The 25,341-nt window shown below is 44.1% G+C and overlaps 1 protein-coding gene across 4 annotated transcripts in view; it reads left to right on the forward strand.

Moving 5' to 3' along the window:
* Window positions 1-25,341, forward strand: part of PALS2 (protein associated with LIN7 2, MAGUK p55 family member) — a 118,656-nt gene that overhangs the window by 29,175 nt on the left and 64,140 nt on the right. For 2 of the 4 annotated variants that reach the window (XM_077268780.1, XM_077268782.1), the window contains exon 2: window positions 20,873-20,991. In XM_077268780.1, the coding sequence (XP_077124895.1) occupies window positions 20,875-20,991 (117 nt within the window). In that variant the 5' untranslated portion in view covers window positions 20,873-20,874. The remainder of the gene's footprint in view (window positions 1-20,872; window positions 20,992-25,341) is intronic. The other 2 variants (XM_077268781.1, XM_077268783.1) reach the window with 1 other exon arrangement.

The raw sequence follows: 25,341 nt of genomic DNA on the forward strand, positions 1-25,341 counted from the left end.
AAGCCCAATATGTCACGAAAAAACAATCTCAGAACCGCTAGGATCCGTTGAAGCGTTACTGAGTTATTGCCTCATAAAGGGACACTGGTCAGAATTGCAAAAAATGGCGAGGTCATTAAGGTCAAAATAGGCTGGGTCATGAAGGGGTTAAAGGGAACTTGTCGTCAGGTTTTCCCCATATAAAGTATGGCCGTCATCTTTAAGCCCTCTTACATCATACCAGTATGCTATATGTATGTCCACAATCCACTATGCAAGATACAAAGAACTTATTATACTCAGACGGTGTGGTCTGGTCCGATGGGCGTCTCTGGTCTTGATCCAATGCCTCCTCTCTTGATCCAGTGCCTCCTCTCTTCTTAAAATCGTGATTTTTCCTCTGTGCTTTGTGTGATTGACGCATCCTATGTCATCTGCCCAGTGTCCCCCAATTGCGCCCTTCTGCAGGCGTATTTCTCTGCCCTGCTGAGAGTAGAGGAAAGTACTGTAGAGAAAGGCCAAAGAGCGCCGATGATCTGCACGTAAAGCCGGTGCATGCATACTACATTGCTTCATCAGAGAGAAGTGCGCCTGCGCAGGAGCGCGATGGGGGTCACTGTGGATGACACAGGACACGTCACCACACGCAGCAGGAAGGGAGAACGACTACTTTGAGAGGAGGCATGGGAACAAGACCAAAGACATCCATCGGACCAGACCGCCCCATAGAGGAGTCTAATCAAAACTTCTCTTGTGCATTGCACAGGGGATTGGGGGCATACAGCGCACCTCTATGCTGTAATAGAACATGTAAAGATCTTGGCCATACCTTATGTGGGGAAAACCTGGTGACAGGGTTCCCTTTAATTAAGTGGCAGGCCTATCGGGTTCCTAATCTTTCTAGTTACATTCCCTCTACATTATTTCTCCCAGCCTGATGTTTTCTTGCACAGGATCCACCACACTCCCTGCACCATAATGAAAGTATTATCTGTGGGAATAGCCATCCTTCTCACCAATGTTTAATGCTGGCCTTTTTTTCCCCTTAAAATGTCTTTCAATGCATTGTTGTGTTAACTCTGTTTTCATGTCTGGACCAATTTTTGGATTTGCTATTTTACCTATCGTGCAATGCCCCAGCTGATACAAATGTATGTCAACAATGACCAGTCCTGAGCGCCGCCTGCCCTACAAATGGCTGCTTAGTAGGGTGGCCAAGATCGGATATTGGTGGCCTATTTGAAGAGTAGGTCTAACTGGACCCACTTACCTGCTTCTGTCATATCAACCAGTGTCCTTCCTAAAATCTGCCAGTTAAATGACACACGCACAAGTACAGCATCAAGTGAGTTCTTACTGGCTGTAGTGTGGAGAATTACTGAGCCTCGCGCTCTGTTTTCATCTCTTTTTTTTTTTTTCAACCTCCATCCCCCATCCCTCCCGTCTGTTAAAGGGGTTGTCTGGTCCATATCGATGAGTGTGTAGTGACTGCAGACTTATGAATACGTGCTCTGAGGGGGCCACTAATTGCTGCCCTGATCCACCGCTTCCTGACCCGGGACCGGTGGGTACATATGAGTTATACATACTCCCGGGCAGTGGGCACGGCCTCGCTCCAGTACTGAGCAAGGCCACACTGTGCCTAGTGACGCGGCCGACAAGAGGGGCGCAGCCTCGCTCCATACAAGTCTAGCCGATATCCCGTGTAATTGGGGATGTCTGGGTGCACCCTGAAGTGTATTTCTAGATGTGTAGCCATTTTATATGATTCTTGACTTAACCCACAGGAAGAGGCTTGATATCTCATGGCTTTAACTATAATGACTTTTTTTTCACAAATAAGCAGAAAGACAATCCCTTTTGATTTTCGTTGTGTGGATTATGTTATAAAATGCTTGAGGATGGATTTGCAACTACATTCCGTGCTAGGATTATACCGAGCCTTCACAAGATCCTCTTAAAAGGCAGATGCACTGGTCCAATTGGCATATTTTCAAGGCTGGCACACCTTGGTGCGCTTTCTGTATACCTCTAAATTTTTTTGCAGTTTTTTGTTACAAGTTTATTAACAGAATACTTGTAGTAATGTAATAGTTTGTCCATTTTTTTTTTAAAGGGAATCTGCCAGTAGGCTCAATCCTCCTAAGCCGCCTATATGGGCATGCAGGTCATAGGAAGCTGAATAAAATTGTACAATGATATCTGCAATCTGATGTCTTATTCCTGAGATATTCACACTTTTTCTTTTCTTCTTAAAGGGAACCTGTCAACCCCCAAGGGCGTTTTTAAATAAAAGAGCCACCTTCAGCAGCACTAAGGCTGCATTCTGTGAAGGTGGCTCTTATGTTTAGCATCCCTAGAACGGCTGAATTAATCGCTTTTATAAATTTGTCAATAGAGGTATGGCGCCAAATTTATAAAAGTGATTAATTCAGCATTCCTAGTGATGCTAAACCTAAAAGCCACCTTCACAGAATGCAGCCTTAGTGCTGCTGAAGGTCGCTCTTTTACTTAACCCCTTAAGCCCCGAGGGTGGTTTGCATGTTAATGACCGGGCCAATTTTTACAATTCTGACCACTGTCCCTTTATGAGGCTATAACTCTGGAACGCTTTGACGGATCTTGGCGATTCTGACATTGTTTTCTCGTGACATATTGTACTTCATGTTAGTGGTAAAATTTATTCGATATAACTTGCGTTTATTTGTGAAAAAAATGGAAATTTGGCGAAAATTTTGAAAATTTCACAATTTTCCAACTTTGAATTTTTATGCCCTTAAATCACAGACATATGACACGCAAAATACTTAATAAGTAACATTTCCCACATGTCTACTTTACATCAGTACAATTTTGGAACCAAAATTTTTTTTTGTGACGGAGTTATAAGGGTTAAAAGTTGACCAGCAATTTCTCATTTTTACAACACCATTTTTTTTTAGGGACCACATCTCATTTGAAGTCATTTTGAGGGGTCTATATGATAGAAAATACCCAAGTGTGACACCATTCTAAAAACTGCACCCCTCAAGGTGCTCAAAACCACATTCAAGACGTTTATTAACCCTTCAGGTGTTTCACAGGAATTTTTGGAATGTTTAAATAAAAATGAACATTTAACTTTTTTTCACACAAAATTTATTTCAGCTCCAATTTGTTTTATTTTACCAAGGGTAACAGGAGAAAATGGACCCCCAAAGTTGTTGTACAATTTGTCCTGAGTACGCTGATACCCCATATGTGGGGGTAAACCACTGTTTGGGCGCATGGCAGAGCTCGGAAGGAAAGGAGCGCCATTTGACTTTTCAATGCAAAATTGACTGGAATTGAGATGGGACGCCATGTTGCGTTTGGAGAGCCCCTGATGTGCCTAAACATTGAAACCCCCTACAAGTGACACCATTTTGGAAAGTAGACCCCCTAAGGAACTTATCTAGATGTGTGGTGAGCACTTTGACCCACCAAGTGCTTCACAGAAGTTTATAATGCAGAGCCGTAAAAATAAAAAATCATATTTTTTCACAAAAATGATCTTTTTGCCCCCAATTTTTTATTTTCCCAAGGGTAAGAGAAGAAATTGGACCCCAAAAAATGTTGTGCAATTTGTCCTGAGTACGCTGATACCCCATATGTGGGTGTAAACCATTGTTTGGGCGCATGGCAGAGCTTGGAAGGGAAGGAGCGCCATTTGACTTTTCAATGCAAAATTGACTGGAATTGAGATGGGACGCCATGTTGCGTTTGGAGAGCCCCTGATGTGCCTAAACATTGAAACCCCCCACAAGTGACACCATTTTGGAAAGTAGACCCCCTAAGGAACTTATCTAGATGTGTTTTGAGAGCTTTGAACACCCAAGTGTGTCACTACAGATTATAACGCAGAGCCGTGAAAATAATTTTTTTTTTTTCTCAAAAATGATTTTTTAGCCCCCAGCTTTGTATTTTTACAAGGGTAACAGAATAAATTGGACCCCAAAATTTGTTTTCCAATTTGTCCTGAGTACGCTGATACCCCATATGTGGGGGGGAACCACTATTTGGGTGCATGACAGAGCTCGGAAGGGAAGGAGCGCCATTTGGAATGCAGCCTTAAATGGATTGGTCTGCAGGCGTCACGTTGCATTTGCAGAGCCCCTGATGTACCCAAACAGTACAAACCCCCCACAAGTGACCTCATATTGGAAACTAGACCTCCCAAGGAACTTATCTAGATGTGTTGTGAGAACTTTGAACCCCCAAGTGTTTCACTACAGTTTATAACGCAGAGCCGTGAAAATAAAACATCTTTTTTTCCCACAAAAATGATTTTTAGCCCCCCAAATTTTTATTTTCCTAAGGATAACAAGAGAACTTGGACCCCAGAAGTTGTTGTTCAATTTGTCCCGAGTACGCTGATAACACATATGTTGGGGTAAACCCCTTTTTGGGCGCACGGGAGAGCTCGGAAGGGAAGGAGCACTGTTTTACTTTTTCAACGCAGAATTGGCTGGAATTGAGATTGGACGCCATGTCCCGTTTGGAGAGCCCCTGATGTGCCTGGACAGTGGAAACTCCCCAATTCTACCTGAAACCCAAACACACCCCTAACCCTAATCCCAACGGTAACCCTAACCACACCCCTAGCCCTGACACACCCATAATTCTAATCCCAACCCTAATCCAAACCGTAAATGTAATCCAAACCCTAACTTTAGCCCCAACCCTAACCCTAATTTTACCTCCAACCCTAGCCCTAACCCTACCCCTAACCCTAAACGTGACTGAAATACGTGGCACTGAAATACGTGGCACTGAAATACGTGGCACTATGACTGTCAGAAAATGTTCATTAAACGGTTAGGGGTGAGGTTAGGGGTAGGGTTAGGGTTTGGATCTCTTTATCACCTTGATGGTGGTGGGTGGCTTTTCAGTGTGTTTTCTGTTTTTTTTTCGATAAAAACGCATGCGTTTTTAACGCAAACGCATGTGCTTAAAAACGCAAGAAAATACTGCAGGTTGTATTTCTGAAAATGAACGCATGCAGAAAAAAAACGCATGCGTTTGAAAACGCGACCAAACGCGTACAAAAAAACGCATGCGTTTTCAATGTTAGATATAGGGAAAAAACGCATGCGTTTTTTTGTGCAAAAAACGCTGCAGACAAAAACGCAAGTGTGAAACCAGCGACGCTTTTTATAGCAAAAAAGTTTTTGCGTCTCCACATTTTGAGACCTATAATTTTTCCACATTTCGCTCCACAGAGTCATGTGAGGTCTTGTTTTTTGCGGGAGGAGTTGACGTTTTTATTGGTAACATTTTCGGACACGTGACCGTTTTTGATCACTTTTTAGTCCGATTGTTGTGAGGCAGAATGACCAAAAACCTGCTATTCATGAATTTCTTTTGGGGGAGGCGTTTATACCGTTCCGCGTTTGGTAAAATTGATAAAGCAGTTTTATTCGTCGGGTCAGTACGATTACAGCGATATCTCATTTATATCATTTTTTTTATGTTTTGGTGCTTTTATACGATAAAAACTATTTTATAGAAAAAATAATTATTTTGGTATCGCTTTATTCTCAGGACTATAACTTTTTTATTTTTTAGCTGATGATGCTGTATGGCGGCTTGTTTTTTGCGGGACAAGATGACGTTTTCAGCGGTACCATGGATATTTATATCAGTCTTTTTGATCGCGTGTTATTCCACTTTTTGTTCGGCGGTATGGTAATAAAGCGTTGTTTTTTGCCTCGTTTTTTTTTTTTTTTCTTACGGTGTTTACTGAAGGGGTTAACTAGTGGGGCAGTTTTATAGGTTGGGTCGTTACGGACGCGGCGATACTAAATATGTGTACTTTTATTGTTTTGTTTTTTTTATTTAGATAAAGAAATGTATTTATGGGAATAATATATATATATTTTTTTTATTATTTATTTAGGAATTTTTTTTTTTTTTTTACACATGTGGAAATTTTTTTTTTTTACTTTGTCCCAGGGGGGGACATTACAGATCGATGATCTGATAGTGTGCACAGCACTCTATCAGATCACCGATCTCACTTACATCGGTGCAGGCTTACCAGCATCTGCTCTGAGCAGACACTCGGTAAGCCACCTCCTTCCCTGCAGGACCCGGATGCCGCAGCCATCTTGGATCCGGGACCTGCAGCCAGGAAGGAGGTAGGAGACCCTCGCAGCAACGCGATCACATCGCGTTGCTCCGGGGGTCTCAGGGAAGCCCGCAGGGAGCCCCCTCCCTGCGCGATGCTTCCCTATACTGCCGGTACACTGCGATCATGTTTGATCGCGGTGTGCCGGGGGTTAATGTGCCGGGGGCGGTCCGTGACCGCTCCTGGCACATAGTGCCGGATGTCAGCTGCGATAGGCAGCTGACACCCGGCCGCGATCGGCCGCGCTCCCCCCGTGAGTGCGGCCGATCGCGTATGACGTACTATCCCGTCACCCGGAATTAAGTCCCAGGTCACCTTGACGGGATAGTACGTCATACGGGATTAATGGGTTAAAAACTCCGTGGGGGGCTGACAGGTTCCCTTTAATTTATTAGAGCAGTATAGATCTATGGACCATACATAGGGGGAAATACCAGTGTGAGACATGTAATGCCCGACAGTTTTCTCCCCTCATCTACATGTCTCATGCTGGTAACAACTTATTACATTTAAAGCTCTGGATGCAGATGCTCAGGGAGATCTGGCCGATAGTTGTGTGCTCCCAAATCCAAAGACACCACCCCTTCCCTCTGAGTCCTTTAATGACCGCCAATACGTCTTTTTTACTGATCTGAGATATAAAAGAATAGTATCCTCATACAGGTGACAATCCAGCAGCTGTCGGCCTACACTATAGCTGACAACTTACTGCCTTAGCCCCTAAGATGCTGCTGTCAATAGTGACTACATCATATAAATGGTTAACAGAGTGCGAGGCTCCCACTTTATCCCCATCGGTGCCCTGAGATCATGATTGTGTGGTTCTGTTTGCCATGGCAGTTCACAGCCAAATAATGGCCTTAGTCTGTCGGTTATAGTAGTGGCCTGTTCAGAAATTAGCAACATTTAGGTAAAAATACACGTTTTCATTCCTGTTGTCACTTTGCATTAATTCCTGAAAGTCACCTGAAGGGTTAATAAACTACCTGACAGCAGTTTTCAATATGCCGAGGTATGCTGTTTTTTTTTTAGATAGTATTACTTTAGTTTTTTTTTTTCTATTTGGCACCCCCAAAGTCACTTCACACCTGGATAGATCCCTAAAGAATAAATTTTGCTAATTTTCATGAAAAATTGCTGCTACATTTTTAAACCTCCTAAAATGCTTTCATAATAAAAGTATATTTTAAAAATGGTGCTGATTTAAAGATGATGTGAGGGAAATGTTATTTATTAATGTTTTTCTGTGTTATGACTATCTGGATTAAAGAGTTTGATTCAAAGTTTGAAGATTGCAAAATGTTTAAATTTCTGTCAAGTTTTCTGAGATGGTTTATAAATAAACAAAACATATTGACCTAACTTTATTATTATTATTATTTATTATTATTGCGCCATTTATTCCATGGCGCTTTACATGTGAGGAGGGGTATACATAATAAAAACAAGTACAATAATCTTAAACAATACAAGTCACAACTGGTACAGGAGGAGAGGGGACCCTGCCCGCGAGGGCTCACAATCTACAAGGGATGGGTGAGGATACAGTAGGTGAGGGTAGAGCTGGTCGTGCAGCAGTTTGGTGGTTACTGCAGGTTGTAGGCTTGTAAAGGTGGGTCTTCAGGTTCTTTTTGAAGGTTTCGATGGTAGGCGAGAGTCTGATATGTTGTGGTAGAGAGTTCCAGACTAGGGGGGGATGCACAAGAGAAATCTTGTATGCGATTGTGGGAAGAGGAGATAAGAGGGGAGTAGAGAAGGAGATCTTGTGAGGATCGGAGGTTGCGTGCAGGAAAGTACCGGGAGACGAGGTCACAGATGTGTGGAGGAGACAGGTTGTGGATGGCTTTGTATGCCATGGTTAGGGTTTTGTACTGGAGTCTCTGGGTAATGGGGAGCCAGTGAAGGGATTGACAGAGGGGAGAGGCCGGGCAATAGCGGGGGGACAGGTGGATTAGTCAGGCAGCAGAGTTTAGAATAGATTGCAGGGGTGCGAGAGTGTTAGAGGGGAGGCCAGAGGTTACAGTAGTCGAGGTGGGAGATGATGAGGGCATGGACTAGGGTTTTTGCATATTCTTGGTTTAGGAATGTACGGATCCGTGAAATATTTTTGAGTTGAAGGCGGCAGGAAGTGGAAAAAGCTTGGATATGTGGTCTGAAGGAGAGATCAGTGTCAAGGATTACCCCGAGACAGCAAGCTTGTGGGACTGGGAGAGTGGGCATCCGTTTACTGTAATGGATAGGTTCGTTGGGGAGGGGGGGGGGGTCGCGTGAGATGGGGGAAGGACGATGAATTATGTTTTGTCCATGTTAAGTTTTAGAAATCTAGCTGAGAAGGATGAAATAGCAGACAGACATTGAGGGATTCTGGTTAGTAGGGTGGTGATATCTGGTCCAGAGATGTAGATCTGTGTCATCAGCATAGTGATGATACTGAAAACCGTGAGATTCTATGAGCTGTCCCAGGCCAAAGGTGTAGATGGAGAAGAGCAGGGGCCCGAGAACTGAACCTTGCGGGACTCCGACAGATAGGGTGCGAAGTGAGGAGGTGGTGTGTGAGTGGGAGACTCTGAAGGTCCCGTCTGTTAGGTATGACGAGATCCAGGATAGGGCCATGTCTGTGATGCCAAGGGATGAGGGGGTCCGCAGCAACAGGGAATGATGGTCCACTGTGTCAAAGGCAGAGGACAGGTCCAGGAGGAAGAGGATAGAGTAGTGTGGCTTGCTCTTTGCGGTTAAGAGGTCATTGGTGACCTTAGTTTGGGCAGTTTCAGTGGAGTGGTGTGACCGGAAGCCTGATTGTAAGCGGTCGAAGAGGGAGCAGGAAGATAGATGGGAGGACAGTTCAAGATGGACGTGTTGTTCAAGTAGATTTGAGGCATAGGGGAGAAGTGATATAGGACGATAGCTAGATACAGAGGATGGGTCAAGAGAGGGCTTTTTGAGGATAGGTGTGATTTGCGGCATGTTTAAAGCTTGAGGGGAAAACACAAGTTGTAAGTGATAGGTTGAAGAGATGGGTTAGGCCGGAGACACACTGGTGCGAGAGACGGCCGAGTCTCGCTGGTTAAAAGCAAGCTGTGGCACCTGCACTCCGGAGCGGAGCGTGCGGCTCCATAGCAATACATGGAGCCGCACGCTCCGCTCCGGAGTGCAGGTGCCACAGCTTGCTTTTAACCAGCGAGACTCGGCCGTCTCTCGCACCAGTGTGTCTCCGGCCTTAGGGTTGGGATGAAGACTGTGGCGAGGTTTGAGATGAAGTGTGATGGGATCGGGTCAAGTGCACAGGTGGTGAGATGCGATCTTGAGAGTAGAGTGGAGAGTCGATCTTCTGTAATGGTGGAGAAGTTGGTTTTGTAGGTGGAGGGCTGGGAAGTCGGGAGGAAGGGCTCTGGGGGTTGTCCACTAAAACTGTCTTTGATGTTAACTTTACCATTATCATAAATTATAATGTGCCGCAAAAAAACAATTTGAGTCACTGTGATGCGTTGAAGCGTTCCAGAGTTACCACATAGTGATTTATAATAATTGACCTGGTCATTAAGGGGTTAAAGAGAACTTGATAGTTGATACAGGCAGTGGATCAGTCAGAGAAGCTCCAGAAGACTGAGTTAAGGAGGAAGGATAAAAGGGCTTGATCCCCAGTATGGGATGTGTCTAGTGTTTCAGATAAGGATAATGACTCCTCCGAATCCTCCAGGTCATCGGTTTCCCTATAGAACATATGGACAGACTTTCAAAGGCAGTTAGGACCACGATGGGGATAGTTGAGTCCAAGTCCAAAAAATTGGTTCAGGACATTGTTTGACAGCTTGGACCAAAAGAATTGTAGGTAATTTCTTTTAAATGAAAAGATCCGTGCCTTGCTGCAGAGGAAATGGGAAAAACTCAAAAAGAGAGGCTCACTCCCCCAACATTTAAGAGGAGATATCCCTTTGATGAGCCTTCCTCATCAAGCTGGGACAGAACCCCAAAACTGGATGCGGCCTTAGCAAAGGCTTCTAGAAGACCTGGGTAATTTAAAAGACCCCCTCAACAAGAAAGCGGATACTTTCCTTAAAGGTACATGGGAGATGTCGGCAGGAGCCTTAAAACCAGCAGTGGCTGCTACATGTACAGCCAGATCCTTAGTGGTCTGGTTGGACCATCTGGAGACCCAGATGAGGAATAAAACCTCTAGAGACAGCCTCCTGACTACTGCAGCCTTTCTGTCTGACGTTTCAGCTGACTTAGTTTGTTTAGCAGCAAGATCTGTGGCCCTTAGGGCCTTATGGTTGATATGCTGGCCAGAGCACATCCAGGCTAGAACAAAACTGTGTGCCATTCTGTGTGAGGCGGAGTACCTGTTTGGCCCACCTTTGGATGAACTTTTGGAAAAGGCTGGCAATGCGAAGAAGAGATTTCCTAGCTTATCCATCCCATCTTACAAGCAATCCTTCAGGAAAAGAGGGTTCGCCCGAGGGAAGCCCTCCAGAGATCAGGACAAATGGGAAGACTGGAAACGGGTAGGTTTCATGTTCAGAACCTCCTCCCAAGATTAAAAAAAAGAAAACTGGGCCAGTGACTCTCAGCCCTGGTGGGGGGCAAGGCTTTTGTCCTTCTTCCTGGCCTGGGACAATATATCAAGGAGTACCGGTAATTGGATTTTTAGCCTGAAAGAATCAGCCAGGCTGAAGATGGAGTTCCACTCAATCCCACAAAGAAAGTCCAAGGTAACTCTGTCTTTGACAGCAGAACAGGCCTTACAGGCGGAAGTCTCAGAGCAGGTCCAGAAAGCGGTCCTATTAGAGGTTCCCTTGTGAGAAAGATGGAAGGGGGTTTACTCTTCTCTCTAAGTATTAAACCAGATGGCTCCTTTAGGACAATGATACATTTGAAGGGCCAGAATAAATTCCTAATAATCCTTGCTTTAAAAATGGAATCTGTATAATCCTCAATAACATTACTCTTCCCGGATTGCTTCATGACCGGACTAGATCTGAAGGATGCTTACTACTATGTGACTATATGTAGAACGCCAACAGTATGTCAGAGTTGCAGTAGTCATTGGGGGAGTAGTCAGACATTTCCAGTTTAGAGCCCTCCCATTTGGCCTCACTTTTGCCCCTCATGCCTTCACCAAAGTGGTGGCAGAGGTCATAACCCATCTTCTTTAAAAGAATGTATTGATTGTCCCTCATTTGGATGATTTTTCTTTTTTTTTCTAGTAGTAGGCAATTTGGTCCAGCATTGTAACTATTGTACCCAGTAATGTCCATTTTTAAACACTTAGGCTGGCTATTGAAGCTTAAAAAAATCATGTTTAGCCTCTAAAAGTACAGGAATTTCTGGGCCTTTTGCTGGACTACAACACCAGGTGTTAAAGGGAAGGTGCCATCAAAAACATTTTTTTTCCAGCGATTGAAAAAATGTAAAGAATTAATGTTTAAATTTTCTTTAAAAATATTATCATTTGTTTAATTTAGTAAAATATGAAAAATAATTTTAAAAGGTTTGGCATTTCCACTTTTAAACACTAGGGGGAGCAACTAATGAAATTTGACAAAAACCTAGTGTACAACTAGCTCACATTACTGCACTGCAGTAATAATGGGCGGAGTCTGCTGACGTGTGTGATGTCTCCTCTCCTCTCCTTCTGGGTGTTTGCTAAGGGATAAGAGAGGATGATCTTCAGGAACCCAGTGAGCAGCCATTTTGTTGGTGACTGCAAAGTTATACTGACAAGTAGAGTCACCGAGGATGGCAGGCAGCAAGGATTCTGAGAGATATGTGGTGGAGGGAGCAGGGTGACAGCAGCACAGAGTATTTCAGGAGAGTAGTGTGCTGGTCTATGGGGGGGCACCATGTTCAGTGCGCGGAGCAGCCAGGGATTTACATAGAGCGCTGTCTTTTATACACATGGATAGACCGTCTGCTTGTCTGCTCCACAGAAATCCAGGAAACATTTCTGCTGATTGATGGCCTGTTCTGATCCAGACATTGCATGCAGAGACCCCATTCCCCTCCTCAGGTCCTGTCTTCCCCATCCTGTCCTGGCGATGTGTGAAAGCGAGGCGACAGGCGCAGTCGGGGTGACGCTGGGAAGGAAATGTAGCCATATAGTAACGATAAACATGAGACCCCTCTCTTCAGCTGCCTCACCAGCCCTCCCCTGACTGCACCTAACTGGAGGTCATGCTGCCCCCCTATTACCCCAGACCCGTGTGCTGGTGCTCAGCCAGGACCACCATAGACTGGGTCCGCTTTCTGAAGATAATACTGCCATAGTGTTCTCACATAATACCGCCATATATATCACACAATACTGTCCTATAGTTCTCACATAATACCATCATATAGATCGCAAATAACGACGCCATAGTGTTCTCAGATAATACCGCCATATAGAGCACACATAATACCGCCATATAGAGCACACATAACGGGGGAGAGGAGTGCATAGGAGAGGATTAGATACACAGCTCAGCAGTCAGTATCACACAGGACAATATTAGATACACAGCTCAGCAGTCAGTATCACACAGGACAGTATTAGATACACAGCTCAGTCAGTGTCATACAGGATAGGATTAGATACATGGCTCAGCCGTCAGTATCACAAAGGATAGCATTAGATACACAGCTCAGCAGTCAATATCACACAGGGGAGGATTAGATACACATCTCAGCACAGTAACACACAGAATAGGATTAGATACACGGCTCAGCAGACATTATCACACAGGATAGGATTAGATACACGGCTCAGCAGACAGTATCACACAGGACAGTATTAGATACACATCTCAGCACAGTATCACACAGGGTAGGATTAGATACATGGCTCAGCAGACAGTATCACACAGGATAGGATTAGATCCATGGCTCAGCAGACAGTATCACACAGGATAGGATTAGATACACAGCTCAGTCAGTATCACACACGATAGGATTAGATACACGGCTTAGCAGACAGTATCACGAGCGGATTAGATACACGGCTCAGCAGTCAGTATCACACAGGATAGGATTAGATACATGGCTCAGCAGACAGTATCACACAGGATAGGATTAGCTACACAGATCAGTCAGTATCACACAGGATAGGATTAGATACACGGCTCAGCAGACAGTATCACACAGGATAGGATTAGCTACACAGCTCAGTCAGTATCACACAGGATAGGATTAGAGGCATGGCTCAGCAGACAGTATCGCACAGGAGAGGATTAGATACACATCTCAGCAAAGATCACACAGGAGAGGATTAGATACACAGCTCAGTCAGTATCACACAGGATAGGATTAGATGCATGGCTCAGCAGACTGTATCACACAGGAGAGGATTAGATACACAGTCAGCACAGTAACACACATGGGAGGAGATACACTGCTCAGAGTCAGCACCACAAAGGATAGGATTAGATTGCCTCTCCCCCTCCCCACTGATACTTCACTGCTCCAGTCCTTTCTCCCTCCCGTCCTTGGTCTTCTCCTCCTCCTATAACCGCAGGGCTCCTGCCAATATACTGGGAAACTGGAGCTCACAGATGCACTGTGAGCTCCAGGAAGATGGTGCCGATCTCCTGCCTCTGCTGTGGTGTGGACAGCTCAGGGGGCGTGGCAAGATCACAGCAGGGAGCAGCTCAATGTAAACTATACGGTCGGACGCCGACTGCAGATGTCTATGCCCAGGGCTGCCGTATTTGCAGAGTGTAAGTGTCGTGCAGCTACACTTACACTCCTGCAAAGCAAAATGGCGGCGCCCAGTGGCTGAAAAAAAAATTAATAATAAAAAAATGTTAAAGTTAAAAAATGTAAATTTGTATTAAAAATAATTGTTTATATAAACAATCATTTTTAATACAAAAAATAAAATGCGGCACCTTCCCTTTAAGGGCTCTGAAGTTCCCCAGAATGTCTCTTAGAAGTGCTATGTTCTTTCTAGGTACTGTGACATGTTGAATCCCCGCAGTCCTGTGCAGTTTCATACTAGAGCCTTACAATGGGATGTGTTACACGACATTTCCTTCAGAGGGCACCTGGACGGAAAGATGACTCACAGATGCTTGGTCTCGGAGGGGATGGGCTGAGGCACTGACAGCAGTCGTCTTCTCCCCCACCCCATCCCCAATGTTGCTTCGTATGAGTATCCCAGCATGCACTGGGATACGCTAATCGATACGTCCTCACATAGGAAATAGGGAAAAAGTATAAATAGCAGATAGTGTAGTTAGTGAAGGATAGGGAATTTTAAATGCAAGCATATTACAAATACATTTTAATTTATTTCACCCTTGGACCAACCCTTTAAGGCCAGTTTAACACATTGGTGTTTTTGCTGCTTGAGTACGGACTGTCCGTAGGTCTCTGGCAATGTGGGCTGAGTATGAACTGCCAAACACAAATATGTGAAACTGGCCTAATAGTTACTTGTGGCAATTTAGAGGGCTGTTATATTCCCATATGCCACAGTAAGTCATCAGAACTCTGCCATTGCATCATGCGAGGTCTGTGGTCTGTCAGAAGGTGCACTCTCCCTCTGCCATACCGGCTTCATGCTGTCATTGCCATTAGCAGTGGCATCAAAGGGGTTAAATGAAGAGGCCAACTGTTGGTTTTTGATAAGTATCTTAAAGGGAACCTGTCACCCCCAAAATCGAAGATGAGCTAAGCCCACCGGCATCAGGGGCTTATCTACAGCATTCTGTAGTGCTGTAGATAAGCCCCCGATGTATCCTGAAAGATGAGAAAAAGAGGTTATACTATACTCACCTTCTGGGCGGGGGGTCCGGTCCGATGGGCGTCGTGGTCCGGTCCAGGCCTCCCAGCTTCATAGGATGATGTCCTCTTCTTGTATTCACACTGCGGCTCCGACGTACTTTTTGTCCTGTTGAGAGCAGAGCAAAGTACTGCAGTGCGCAGGTGCCGGGAAAGGTCAGAGAGGCCCAGCGCCTGGGCACTGCAGTACTTTGCTCTGCCCTCAACAGGACAAAAAGTACGTCGGAGCCGCAGTGTGAATACAAGAAGAGGACGTCATTGTAAGAAGATGGGAGGCCCCGGACCGCAGCGGGACCGCCCCTGGGTGAGTATAATATAACCTCTCTTTCTCATCTTTCAGGATACATCGGGGGCTTATCTGCAGCATTACAGAATGCTGTAGATAAGCCCCTGATGACAGTGGGCTTAGCTCATTTTCGATTTTGGGGGTGACAGGTTCCCTTTAAGTACCTTATGCTTCAGCCGGGCTGCTAATAGATTGTGCAGCGTACAAATCACTCAGTAGCCGCTGCTGCGTGCCAGTTAAAGGGTTAATAAGTGTCTTGTGACTTGATATGTAAAATGAGTATACCCAGATGGGTCATTAGCCGGCACATGTGGCTACTACTTAATTTGACTTTCACTAAAACCAGATCTGCGAAGGTGTCCTACAGTCAGTATATACAGAAGGCAGGCTAGCGGTGTTAAACATGCTTTGTATTGTTTTGTTTTTTTACTTCACACAGCTGCTGTACTTTTGTTATATTGTTTCTTCTGGATATGACCCAGTTCATAGGCGTTCTGTTATCTGGTAATCCGGCTGCACGGCCAGACAGCACATCATATTAATAAATGTAAAGTAATGCATTTAAGGCTCGAATATTCATGCGCTTACATTAATAAAGAGTAGCCGGCAGTATAATTTCATAAATCAGAGTACACCTGAAAATAAGAAACTTTTGTAATTATATTTTATCAGAGAAATCTGCTTGTTTCTCCATCAGGACTGATCAATTTGCGGGTAAACTCTGTGTTCAGTGAAGACAGATTGTTACATCACTGAGATGGGAGATAAGATTCGGTGTCGGGAGGAGGCGGCGCTCTGTCTCCACAAAGTCTCTTATTTTCATGTTTAATATTGATTTATGAAATAAAAATTATAATGTCAAGTTCTCTCATTACAGGAAGTTACGGTATATTTTATTCAGAATAGAAAAAGTAATTTGAAAATGGAGCTGGGCACAGGGAGAGGAGAGCTCCGAGCATGAAGTAGCTGACGGGTTCCCCTTAAAGAGTAACCGTCGTTCTTTGTGGTGTGTTATACTGCCAGCACATGCATGTCATCTGTGTGCTCTGTGTCTTTGCACCCTTCATCCACGATGCCAGATAAGAGCAGACATGTCTCAGAGTGTTGCACGAACACCTAATCAGTGAAAACTCCGACATCCTACTAGCCCCATAAACTATATTGGGTACCGGTATGTGTTGTATCTGCTAAAAACACTGATTACTGAATAAGGCCTTAAAAAAGGAGAAAGGAGATTCAAAGGCTGGTGACTAAATTAAAGGAAAGGCAAGTGTCTCAATAATGTTCCAAAAATGAGTTTTTTGATACTTTGCATTTTTGAAGTGCAACAAATGCTGCGTTTTACAGCTCCAGCAAAATGAATGGGATTTATAGATCTTTCCTGTTTTATTTTACTCTGTGTAAACTAACCAGCAGTCCGTCAATTCTTCCTGTGAGTACACTGAGTTTTCTGTGCCAAATGATACCATTAAATTGCTTAAGATGCTGAAAACCCACATGCGTTTAGTGCATTTCCACTGTGAAAACACTAAAATCGCATTTGAATCACATGACTGGATCAATTAAAAGTTCTGTCAAAGCCAAATACCAGAAAGAATCAAAAGCAAATTTATTTAAAACCTGACGTACTAAAAGGACTCAAATATCACAGCCTCAACCCCACAATAAAAAAGCAATGGGAAAAAGGCAAGTAATTGAATAGGTGCAAACCTTTTGTAGAAAATCTGCAACATCAAACTCCCCTAATACTGATTGTGGGAACGTAAGGGGTCGTCCTGTGAGTGTGGAAAATGGAACAGCACTTGGACCCCAATGTTGGCCAGTGCTAGTTCACATGGGCTATATTTCAGCATTAGTGATGAGCGAGTATACTCGTTGCTCGGGTGATCTCCGAGTATTTGTGACTGCTCGGAGACTGTTTTCCTCCCCTCAGATGCATGATTTACAGCTGCTAGACAGGCTGAATACATGTGGGGATTCCCTGGCATCCAGGCAACCCCCACATGTACTCAGGCTGGCTAGCAGACGTAAATCATGCAGCTTCGTCAACAAAAACTAAATCTCCGAACAGTCACAAATACTCGAAGACCACCCGAGCGTGCTCAGGAAAACCCGAGCAACGAGTATACTTGCTCATCACTATTCAGCATGCACTAGTCTGGTGCCTATAAATGGCAGGTAGCTAATAGAGATGAGCGAATATCTTCGGCTCCCTCCTTATTTGGCAAGCTATAGCGCTTAGGGAACAAGCTGCATCAGGACCCCGGCTAACTGGAGCGCTCCGATAATCTGCTGTCCGGCGCCGCAGCTGCATGTGTCCCGGCTGTGTGACCGGCACAACACATTTATGAAGAGCCTGTTTGTTGGGCGCTGCATGCATGTGTTTGGCATCCTTGGGGGGGGGGAAATGCTGTTTCTTTTTTTTATTATGTACAGTAGTCATTTTTAAGTGTATTTGATATGCTGGGTCGCTTCCTTGTACACTGCATTGTTGTTGTAAATCAGCACTCCTGGGAAAGCTAGTGTCATAATCGTACAGTCTAAATTGGCTACCGATCACTGAACGGACAAGCCAAGCGCTCGTTTGTCGGGTGAAATGATGTATTGGTCGCACCATGGATCATCTCTCTGCAATGTATAAACAGGACCTGTGCTGCCGAGAACGACAGCCCATAGGCAGCGAGCAATCTACTGCAGATCGGTTGGCCTGTAGAAGTGGGCTGTAGCGTCTGGCAATTGGCAAGCAAAGTGGCTGCTGGATGGTGGCTCAGTTCCTGGCATCATGTAATGTAAACGGACCAGAGTGAACGTGCACCTCAGGATGTGCTGCTGTTATAGTGTGATCACTAAGCAACTCCTCCTCAGCTCATTAAAGTAGCTGTCCACCTGAAAACATGAATTCTATTAAAAATGGGAACTTAAAGGGAACCTGTCACCACGTTTTTGGAAGATGGGATAAAAATAGCGTTAAATAGGGGCAGAGGTGGGCGTTACATTAGTGTGTTTGTTATGCGTTTATTACCCACCTAAGTTGCCGAAATACCTTTGCAAAGTCTCCGTTTTCGCCTGTCAATCAGGCTGGTCTGGTCAAAAGGGCGTTGTCTTCCCCCAGATTTTGCGTAGTTTTCCGTTGGTGGCGTAGTGGTGTGCGCATGCCCAAGGTCCCGAATCCTCTGCCAGGGGATTTAAAAGAGCGCGCTGTTCGTTATTTCATTGGTGATCGGTGGGCGCGGCCATCTTCCTTTGGCCGCGCGTGCGCAGAAGCGGCGCTCTGCTGGCCGCGGCTTCAGGAAAATGGCCGCCGCGATATCCATCTGCGCACGCGCGGCATCCCGCGGCCATTTTCCTGAAGCCGCGGCCAGCAGAGCGCCGCTTCTGCGCACGCGCGGCCAAAGGAAGATGGCCGCGCCCACCGATCACCAATGAAATAACGAACAGCGCGCTCTTTTAAATCCCCTGGCAGAGGATTCGGGACCTTGGGCATGCGCACACCACTACGCCACCAGCGGAAAACTACGCAAAATCTGGGGGAAGACAACACACCCTTTTGACCAGACCAGCCTGATTGACAGGCGAAAACGGAGACTTTGCAAAGGTATTTCGGCAACTTAGGTGGGTAATAAACGCATAACAAACACACTAATGTAACGCCCACCTCTGCCCCTATTTAACGCCATTTTTATCCCATCTTCCAAAAACGTGGTGACAGGTTCCCTTTAAGAAATGTGACCATTTCGGGCATGTTGTACTTTGGTGTTGTGCTTGTTAGTTTGTCTCACACCAGTTCCCTCGTAGTAATGTTTATTGAGGGATAAACAATATCTAGAGGGCAGTATGAAGCAGCAGGTGATTGACATGGTTAAGCTTTTGAGCGGCTTTCCAATGCTGGACTTATGACGATAATGTATTTTTAATGCTATGCATTTGGACTCTGTACTTTCCTCTGTGAAATTAGTGATCACTGACTCTAGAGTCCATCGCTTTCCACACTCCGCTGCCGGCTAAATCTGTTAGAAGGCGATTTCTCCATAGGACGCGCCCGTCCTGGTTTCTCACTGAGCAAATTCTGATACACTTAATCAGATTACAAAGTTTTCTTAAGTTGTCATCAGTTCATGAAAGCAAATGTAGCAGTCTTGTGAGTTTTACAGGAAAAAAGTGGCTGTAAAATGTTATTTGTATTGCTTTGTGACATGACATCCTGCTCTTTTACTAATAACATGGTGTCCCATCGCCGGATCCCTGCAGCCTCCACCAAAAACATGTATCCTGATATGAGTGAGGATGGCTGATGGTAGGACAGCTTCTTTTATGACATTCATCCAGTTTTAGACATTCTCCACATAATTTATTTTTCATTTTGTCTTTTTTTTTTTTCCTCTTCAAATTTTTTTTTTTTTATTATTGATATGGTTAGAAAAACATGACTATGTAAATGCATATAAGGCAGACTTTGGAGTAGGAGCATTATAGAAAAGTTGCTGCGACTGCAAAATATACTATTCAATGCAAATGTACACCAGTTCTGCATCATTTCAGCTGTAAAATCGGCAGCGTACAAAAATAAAGCACTGAATATGTAATATATAGTGATAAAATGTGTGAATTATTTGTACCGTGTGTGTTTTCCATACGGCGACATCCACCACAGTGTTTCTCTGTATACAATATTTTTGACTTTTAGGCTATGTGCACATGTCTGGATTCTTTGCAGAAATTTCCTGAACAAAACTGGACTTTTTCTGCAGGAAATCCGCATGCGTTTTTGCATGTTTTTCTCGCGTTTTTTTGTGCAGATTTTTCGTGTTTTTTTCCGGAGCTTCCCAATTCATGAAATAGCGGGAAATCCGCGTAAAATCCACAGAATTAATGAACATGCTGCGTTTTTTTACCGCGATGCGTTTTTTGCGGAAAAAAAGGCAACATGTGCACAAAAATTGCGGATTGCATTCTATTAATAGGATGCTTAATAGATGCTTTTTTTGCGGTTTTCCGGTCAACTCTATTAAAAAAAAAAAAAAAAAACACCCCAAACAAAAACCACTATATTCAGACATCAGTGAATTCTCTCGAGTGTGGAGAAAAGAAGCTATTTTCAGTGTTTTAGATCAGATTTTCATGAGTATTTGGTCTGTTTTTAGCATCAAGTTTTTGATCAGTGATTTTCACATATGCAAAAAATAAAGCTTCTCAATGTTCAAAACTGACAGTCCACGGCTGGCATCTGTGTGCTGTCAAGCAGAGGTGTCAAACTGCATTCCTCGAGGGCCGCCAACAGGTCATGTTTTCAGGATTTCCTTAGCATTCCACAAGGTGCTGGAATCATTCTGTGCAGGTGATTAAATTCTCACCTGTGCAATACAAGGAAATCCTGAAAACCTGACCTGTTGGCGGCCCTCGAGGAATGCAGTTTGACACCTCTGCTGTCAAGGGTTTGCACAGACCCATAGATTTCCATGGCTGGTTTTGATCCATGACTCAAATTAAAGCTGACACATGTAAGTGAATTTAGTTTTTTCAAAAATGTGTTCTACATTTAACATTTAAAACCCCCTGATCTAAACCAGTCCATTTTCTGTGGACATGCCCCTTAATCCGTATCTGACAGCTACTGTGTGAAGCCGAAGCATTAATGCAGCATGTCACTATGGTATAAAACAAAACCGCAACTAAAATTATCCATTTTTTTTCCCCCCTTACAGCAATGCAGCAAGTCCTAGAGAAGTTGACAGATCTACCCTCCTCAACAGGGGCAGAAGAAATCGATATTATATTCCTGAAAGGAATTATGGAAAACCCCATTGTAAGATCTCTTGCTAAGGTATTTTTATGGTTTGGAATGTGATCAAGGTACCAGAAATACACTCACCGGCCACTTTATTAGGTACACCTGTCCAACTTCTTGTTAACACTTAATTTCTAATCAGCCAATCACATGGCGGCAACTCAGTGCATTTAGGCATGTAGACATGGTCAAGACAATCTCCTGCAGTTCAAACCGAGCATCAGTATGGGGAAGAAAGGTGATTTGAGTGCCTTTGAACGTGGCATGGTTGTTGGTGCCAGAAGGGCTGGTCTGAGTATTTCAGAAACTGCTGATCTACTGGGATTTTCACGCACAACCATCTCTAGGGTTTACTGAGAATGGTCCGAAAAAGAAAAAAAATCCAGTGAGCGGCAGTTCTGTGGGCGGAAATGCCTTGTTGATGCCAGAGGTCAGAGGAGAATGGGCAGACTGGTTCGAGCTGATAGAAAGGCAACAGTGACTCAAATCGCCACCCGTTACAACCAAGGTAGGCCTAAGAGCATCTCTGAACGCACAGTGCGTCGAACTTTGAGGCAGATGGGCTACAGCAGCAGAAGACCACACCGGGTACCACTCCTTTCAGCTAAGAACAGGAAACTGAGGCTACAATTAGTACAAGCTCATCGAAATTGGACAGCAGAAGATTGGAAAAACGTTGCTTGGTCTGATGAGTCTCGATTTCTGCTGCGACATTCGGATGGTAGGGTCAGAATTTGGCGTAAACAACATGAAAGCATGGATCCATCCTGCCTTGTATGGAGCATCTTTGGGATGTGCAGCCGACAAATCTGCGGCAACTGTGTGATGCCATCATGTCAATATGGACCAAAATCTCTGAGGAATGCTTCCAGCACCTTGTTGAATCTATGCCACGAAGAATTGAGGCAGTTCTGAAGGCAAAAGGGGGTCCAACCCGTTACTAGCATGGTGTACCTAATAAAGTGGCCGGTGAGTGTATATGGCCATAGTTATATTCAGCCACATTTGTCTTGTATGGGCCGTGCATTAAAGTTTACCGCCAGATATACAGTAATTTATAACACCAGAACATGCCAGTAATGCTTTATCTAAATCCCTTTCATTGGTGACTTATCTCTCCATAGCTAGTAGCAATTGTGGCTGAAGTTATGCAGAAGTTTCATTTCCTAATATATTTTTAGGTTATATTTTGAGAGTTTTACAGATCGGTGATACCAACTCTGTGCATATTATAATTGATACTTAACATGTCACCATTGTGTGTGTGTGTGTGTGTGTGTGTGTGTGTGTGTGTGTGTGTGTGTGTAAGCCCCCCATGAATTCTGCCAAAAAAGTTTGGCTCTGAAATGGCCTCTTGGCATACAGATTCTTTATTCATTGTCTATGGTACTGCCAGAGAGAGTTTTCTACAGACGGCTCAATTTCAGTGGGCAAGTGGGAATCAGCAAGTTATCAGCTGTCCTGTGGATGCTAACATGGGAATAACACTCTAAAGGACATGCATGCATTATTAAATGCATTTCTTAGACCTTATGAAGCTGGCCTACTTACTTTGAAAATTCACATTAGACATCAGAATGACTGTATAATCCTTTTTTTGAAGGTTTTCCTGCTGTATTCAAATGAGCAGCTTTAGCTGAACTTAAAGGAAATGTCTCCCAAGATTTTGCTACCCGTCCAACAGCAGTATGATGTAGAGACAGAGACCCTGATACCAGTGTTGTGTCACTTTCTGGGTCGCTTGCTGCAGTTTTCATAAAATCGCTTTTATCTACTGCAGATCTTCCAGTTCTCTGAATGCTGAGCTCTGTGTAGCTCCGCCCACACTGATAGGCAGCTTTCTGCCTATGCACAGTGTACACAGAAAGTTGCCAATCAGCTGTGAGGGGTGTGGTTACACAGAGCCTATGAATGTGGAGGACTACATGCCAGCAGGTTAACTAGTTAACTAGTCCTCTAGTGACAAAAAATCACTGTTAACAGCAGATTATCAAAGCTATAACATACAGCCCTATAAGAGATACTTCTCTGGGATTAGGGTCTCTTTCTCTACTTTATGTGGCTCTTAGATTAGGTGACATTTTCCCTTAAAAAATGTTCATATCAGAATTATACAGCCATTCTGACATGGTTTTCACTGTCAGTACTCCACTCTCATCAGGTGTAAGATATTTTCAGTGTTTTCAGTTTGTAGTGCTGTGAAACTTGATGACTGATCTGCTTTAATGCATCAAAAATAAATAAAATTATAATACAAGGCAGCACGGTGGCTCAGTGGTTAGTACTGCAGCCTTACAGCTCTGTGCGCCTGGGTTCAAATCCCACCAAGGACAACATCTGCAAGGAGTCAGTATGTTCTCCCCGTGTTTGCGTGGGTTTCCTCCGGGCACTCCGATTTCCTCCCACAGTCCAAAGACAGACTGATAGGGAATCTAGATTGTGAGCCCCAATCGGGACAGTGCCGATAGTGTCTGTAACGTGCTGTGGAATTAATGGCGCTATATAAATGAGTAAAATAAATAAGGCAATATGGCTTGTGCCAAACAGGAGCAGTTTTATTCCTTCCATAAAACTCCAAGGGATTCAAAAACAAAAATTGCCTCTTCTGGGCACAAAGGTATCACAGCAAATAAACAGTTAATTTATCAGGGCATATATATGTCAGTGCTTACTCACCTGAATAGATTAGTCCTTTCTCCCGGAGCAAACTTCATACCCAGAATAGGCACGATACCACCAGTCTCGTTATTCCCTTCAGCCCGAGTTCGATCATCGAACAGAAGTGTTCGCCTCTGGCACTGTTAACACTGCATAGACTGCAGCTTCCACACATTATTCTGCAGTCTCCATTTAGAGAGAGACCCTGGCATGTCTCTCCCCATCTGTAGCTGACATTTTGGCTGGTCACTCACCAGCAGCACACTCTGCTTTGCTCAACATACATCAGATTGACACAAACCAAGTGACCACAGGCCCTGGTTCTTAGTTAGGTGTATCTAATCAAGACCTGACATGCTAGAATTTAACCCAGTCCTACCTGGCTTTGTCAATATAGAAAGCAAGAAATATATATATGTGTGTGTGTGTATGTATGTGTATATGATAGATAGATATGGGTTAGATATTGGATATCATTTTTTTTTTTTTTTTTGTTCAATACACACACAATATTTTTTGGGAGAAATACTTCATTTTCTGGAACAATTTGAAGGATGCAAAAACCTTTGGCCATGACTATGTATATATGTGTGTATGTGGAGTTAGATAGATCTATCTACCTATCTATAATGCACATACACCCTACTCACAAAATGTTAGGGATAGTTGGCTTTCAGGTGAAATTTAAGGATGAACCTAAAATGCACTCTAGGGTCAGTCACATTAAGTTTACCTGAAAAGGTTAAACTTTTGAATGCGCATGTCCAACTGTTCAGTGTTTCCCTTTTTCACAAGGAACTTAATGCAAAATTCACAACAGGTGTTTGATCCATGAAATGCCCAATAAATTTCGGGGGTTCAGATATAATTGGTATTAAACAGTCCTCCTCATCATTCTATTCACATTTTGACATCATGAGATCAAGACACCTAACAATTGGTGGCCACTGGGCTTAGAGAGTCTACATTACATGTTGCAACAGAGAGACTGAAAGAGTCACAGGCAGAGAAGTGGATGTCCTTAGCCACATCCCACAGAGATGACAGCTTCATTGTGATCAATGCCCTTTGGAACCGGATGATGAATGCTATACCACTCCAGGCACATTTAAGGGAGGTGAGAGGCACCCAAGTGTCACGTCACACCATTCGGAACTGTTAACATCAGCATGTAAGACGACCTGCAAGGGCACCTGACAAACAACCAGGCACAGGCATCATCATCTTCCATGACCAGGGAGCATCTACGCTGGATGAGGGACCAGTGGGCCTCAGTGCTGTTCACTGAGGAGTCGATTCATGCTGAACAGAAATCATGGCCGCCAACAAGGTTGGAGACGTGAAGGAGAGTGCTATGCATCATCCACTGTTGTCATCAAACGAGCCTTTAGTGTTGGTGATGTTCGTGTTGGCAGGTGCCTCTAGTCAGTACAGAACTGCCTTACGCTTTGTGAATGGTACAGGGACAGGCTCCTACTACTTTAATAGTGTCATTAATCCAGTCATAGTGCCTCTGCATGAACACAGGCCTAATTTCATCTTCATGGATGATGATGCTCCAGCTCATTGAAGTTGCATCATTACGGACGGCTGCTGGAGACTGGCGTACCACAAATGAAGTGTTATACACTTTCTCCAGACCTCAATCCCATAGAAAACCTATGGGATCAGCTGAGTCGCCTTGTAGAGGCTCGTAACTCTGTACCCCAGAGCCTCATTGACCTGAGG

This window comes from Ranitomeya variabilis, chromosome 6 (assembly GCF_051348905.1).
Source record: "Ranitomeya variabilis isolate aRanVar5 chromosome 6, aRanVar5.hap1, whole genome shotgun sequence".
NCBI classification, from domain to species: Eukaryota; Metazoa; Chordata; class Amphibia; order Anura; family Dendrobatidae; genus Ranitomeya; species Ranitomeya variabilis.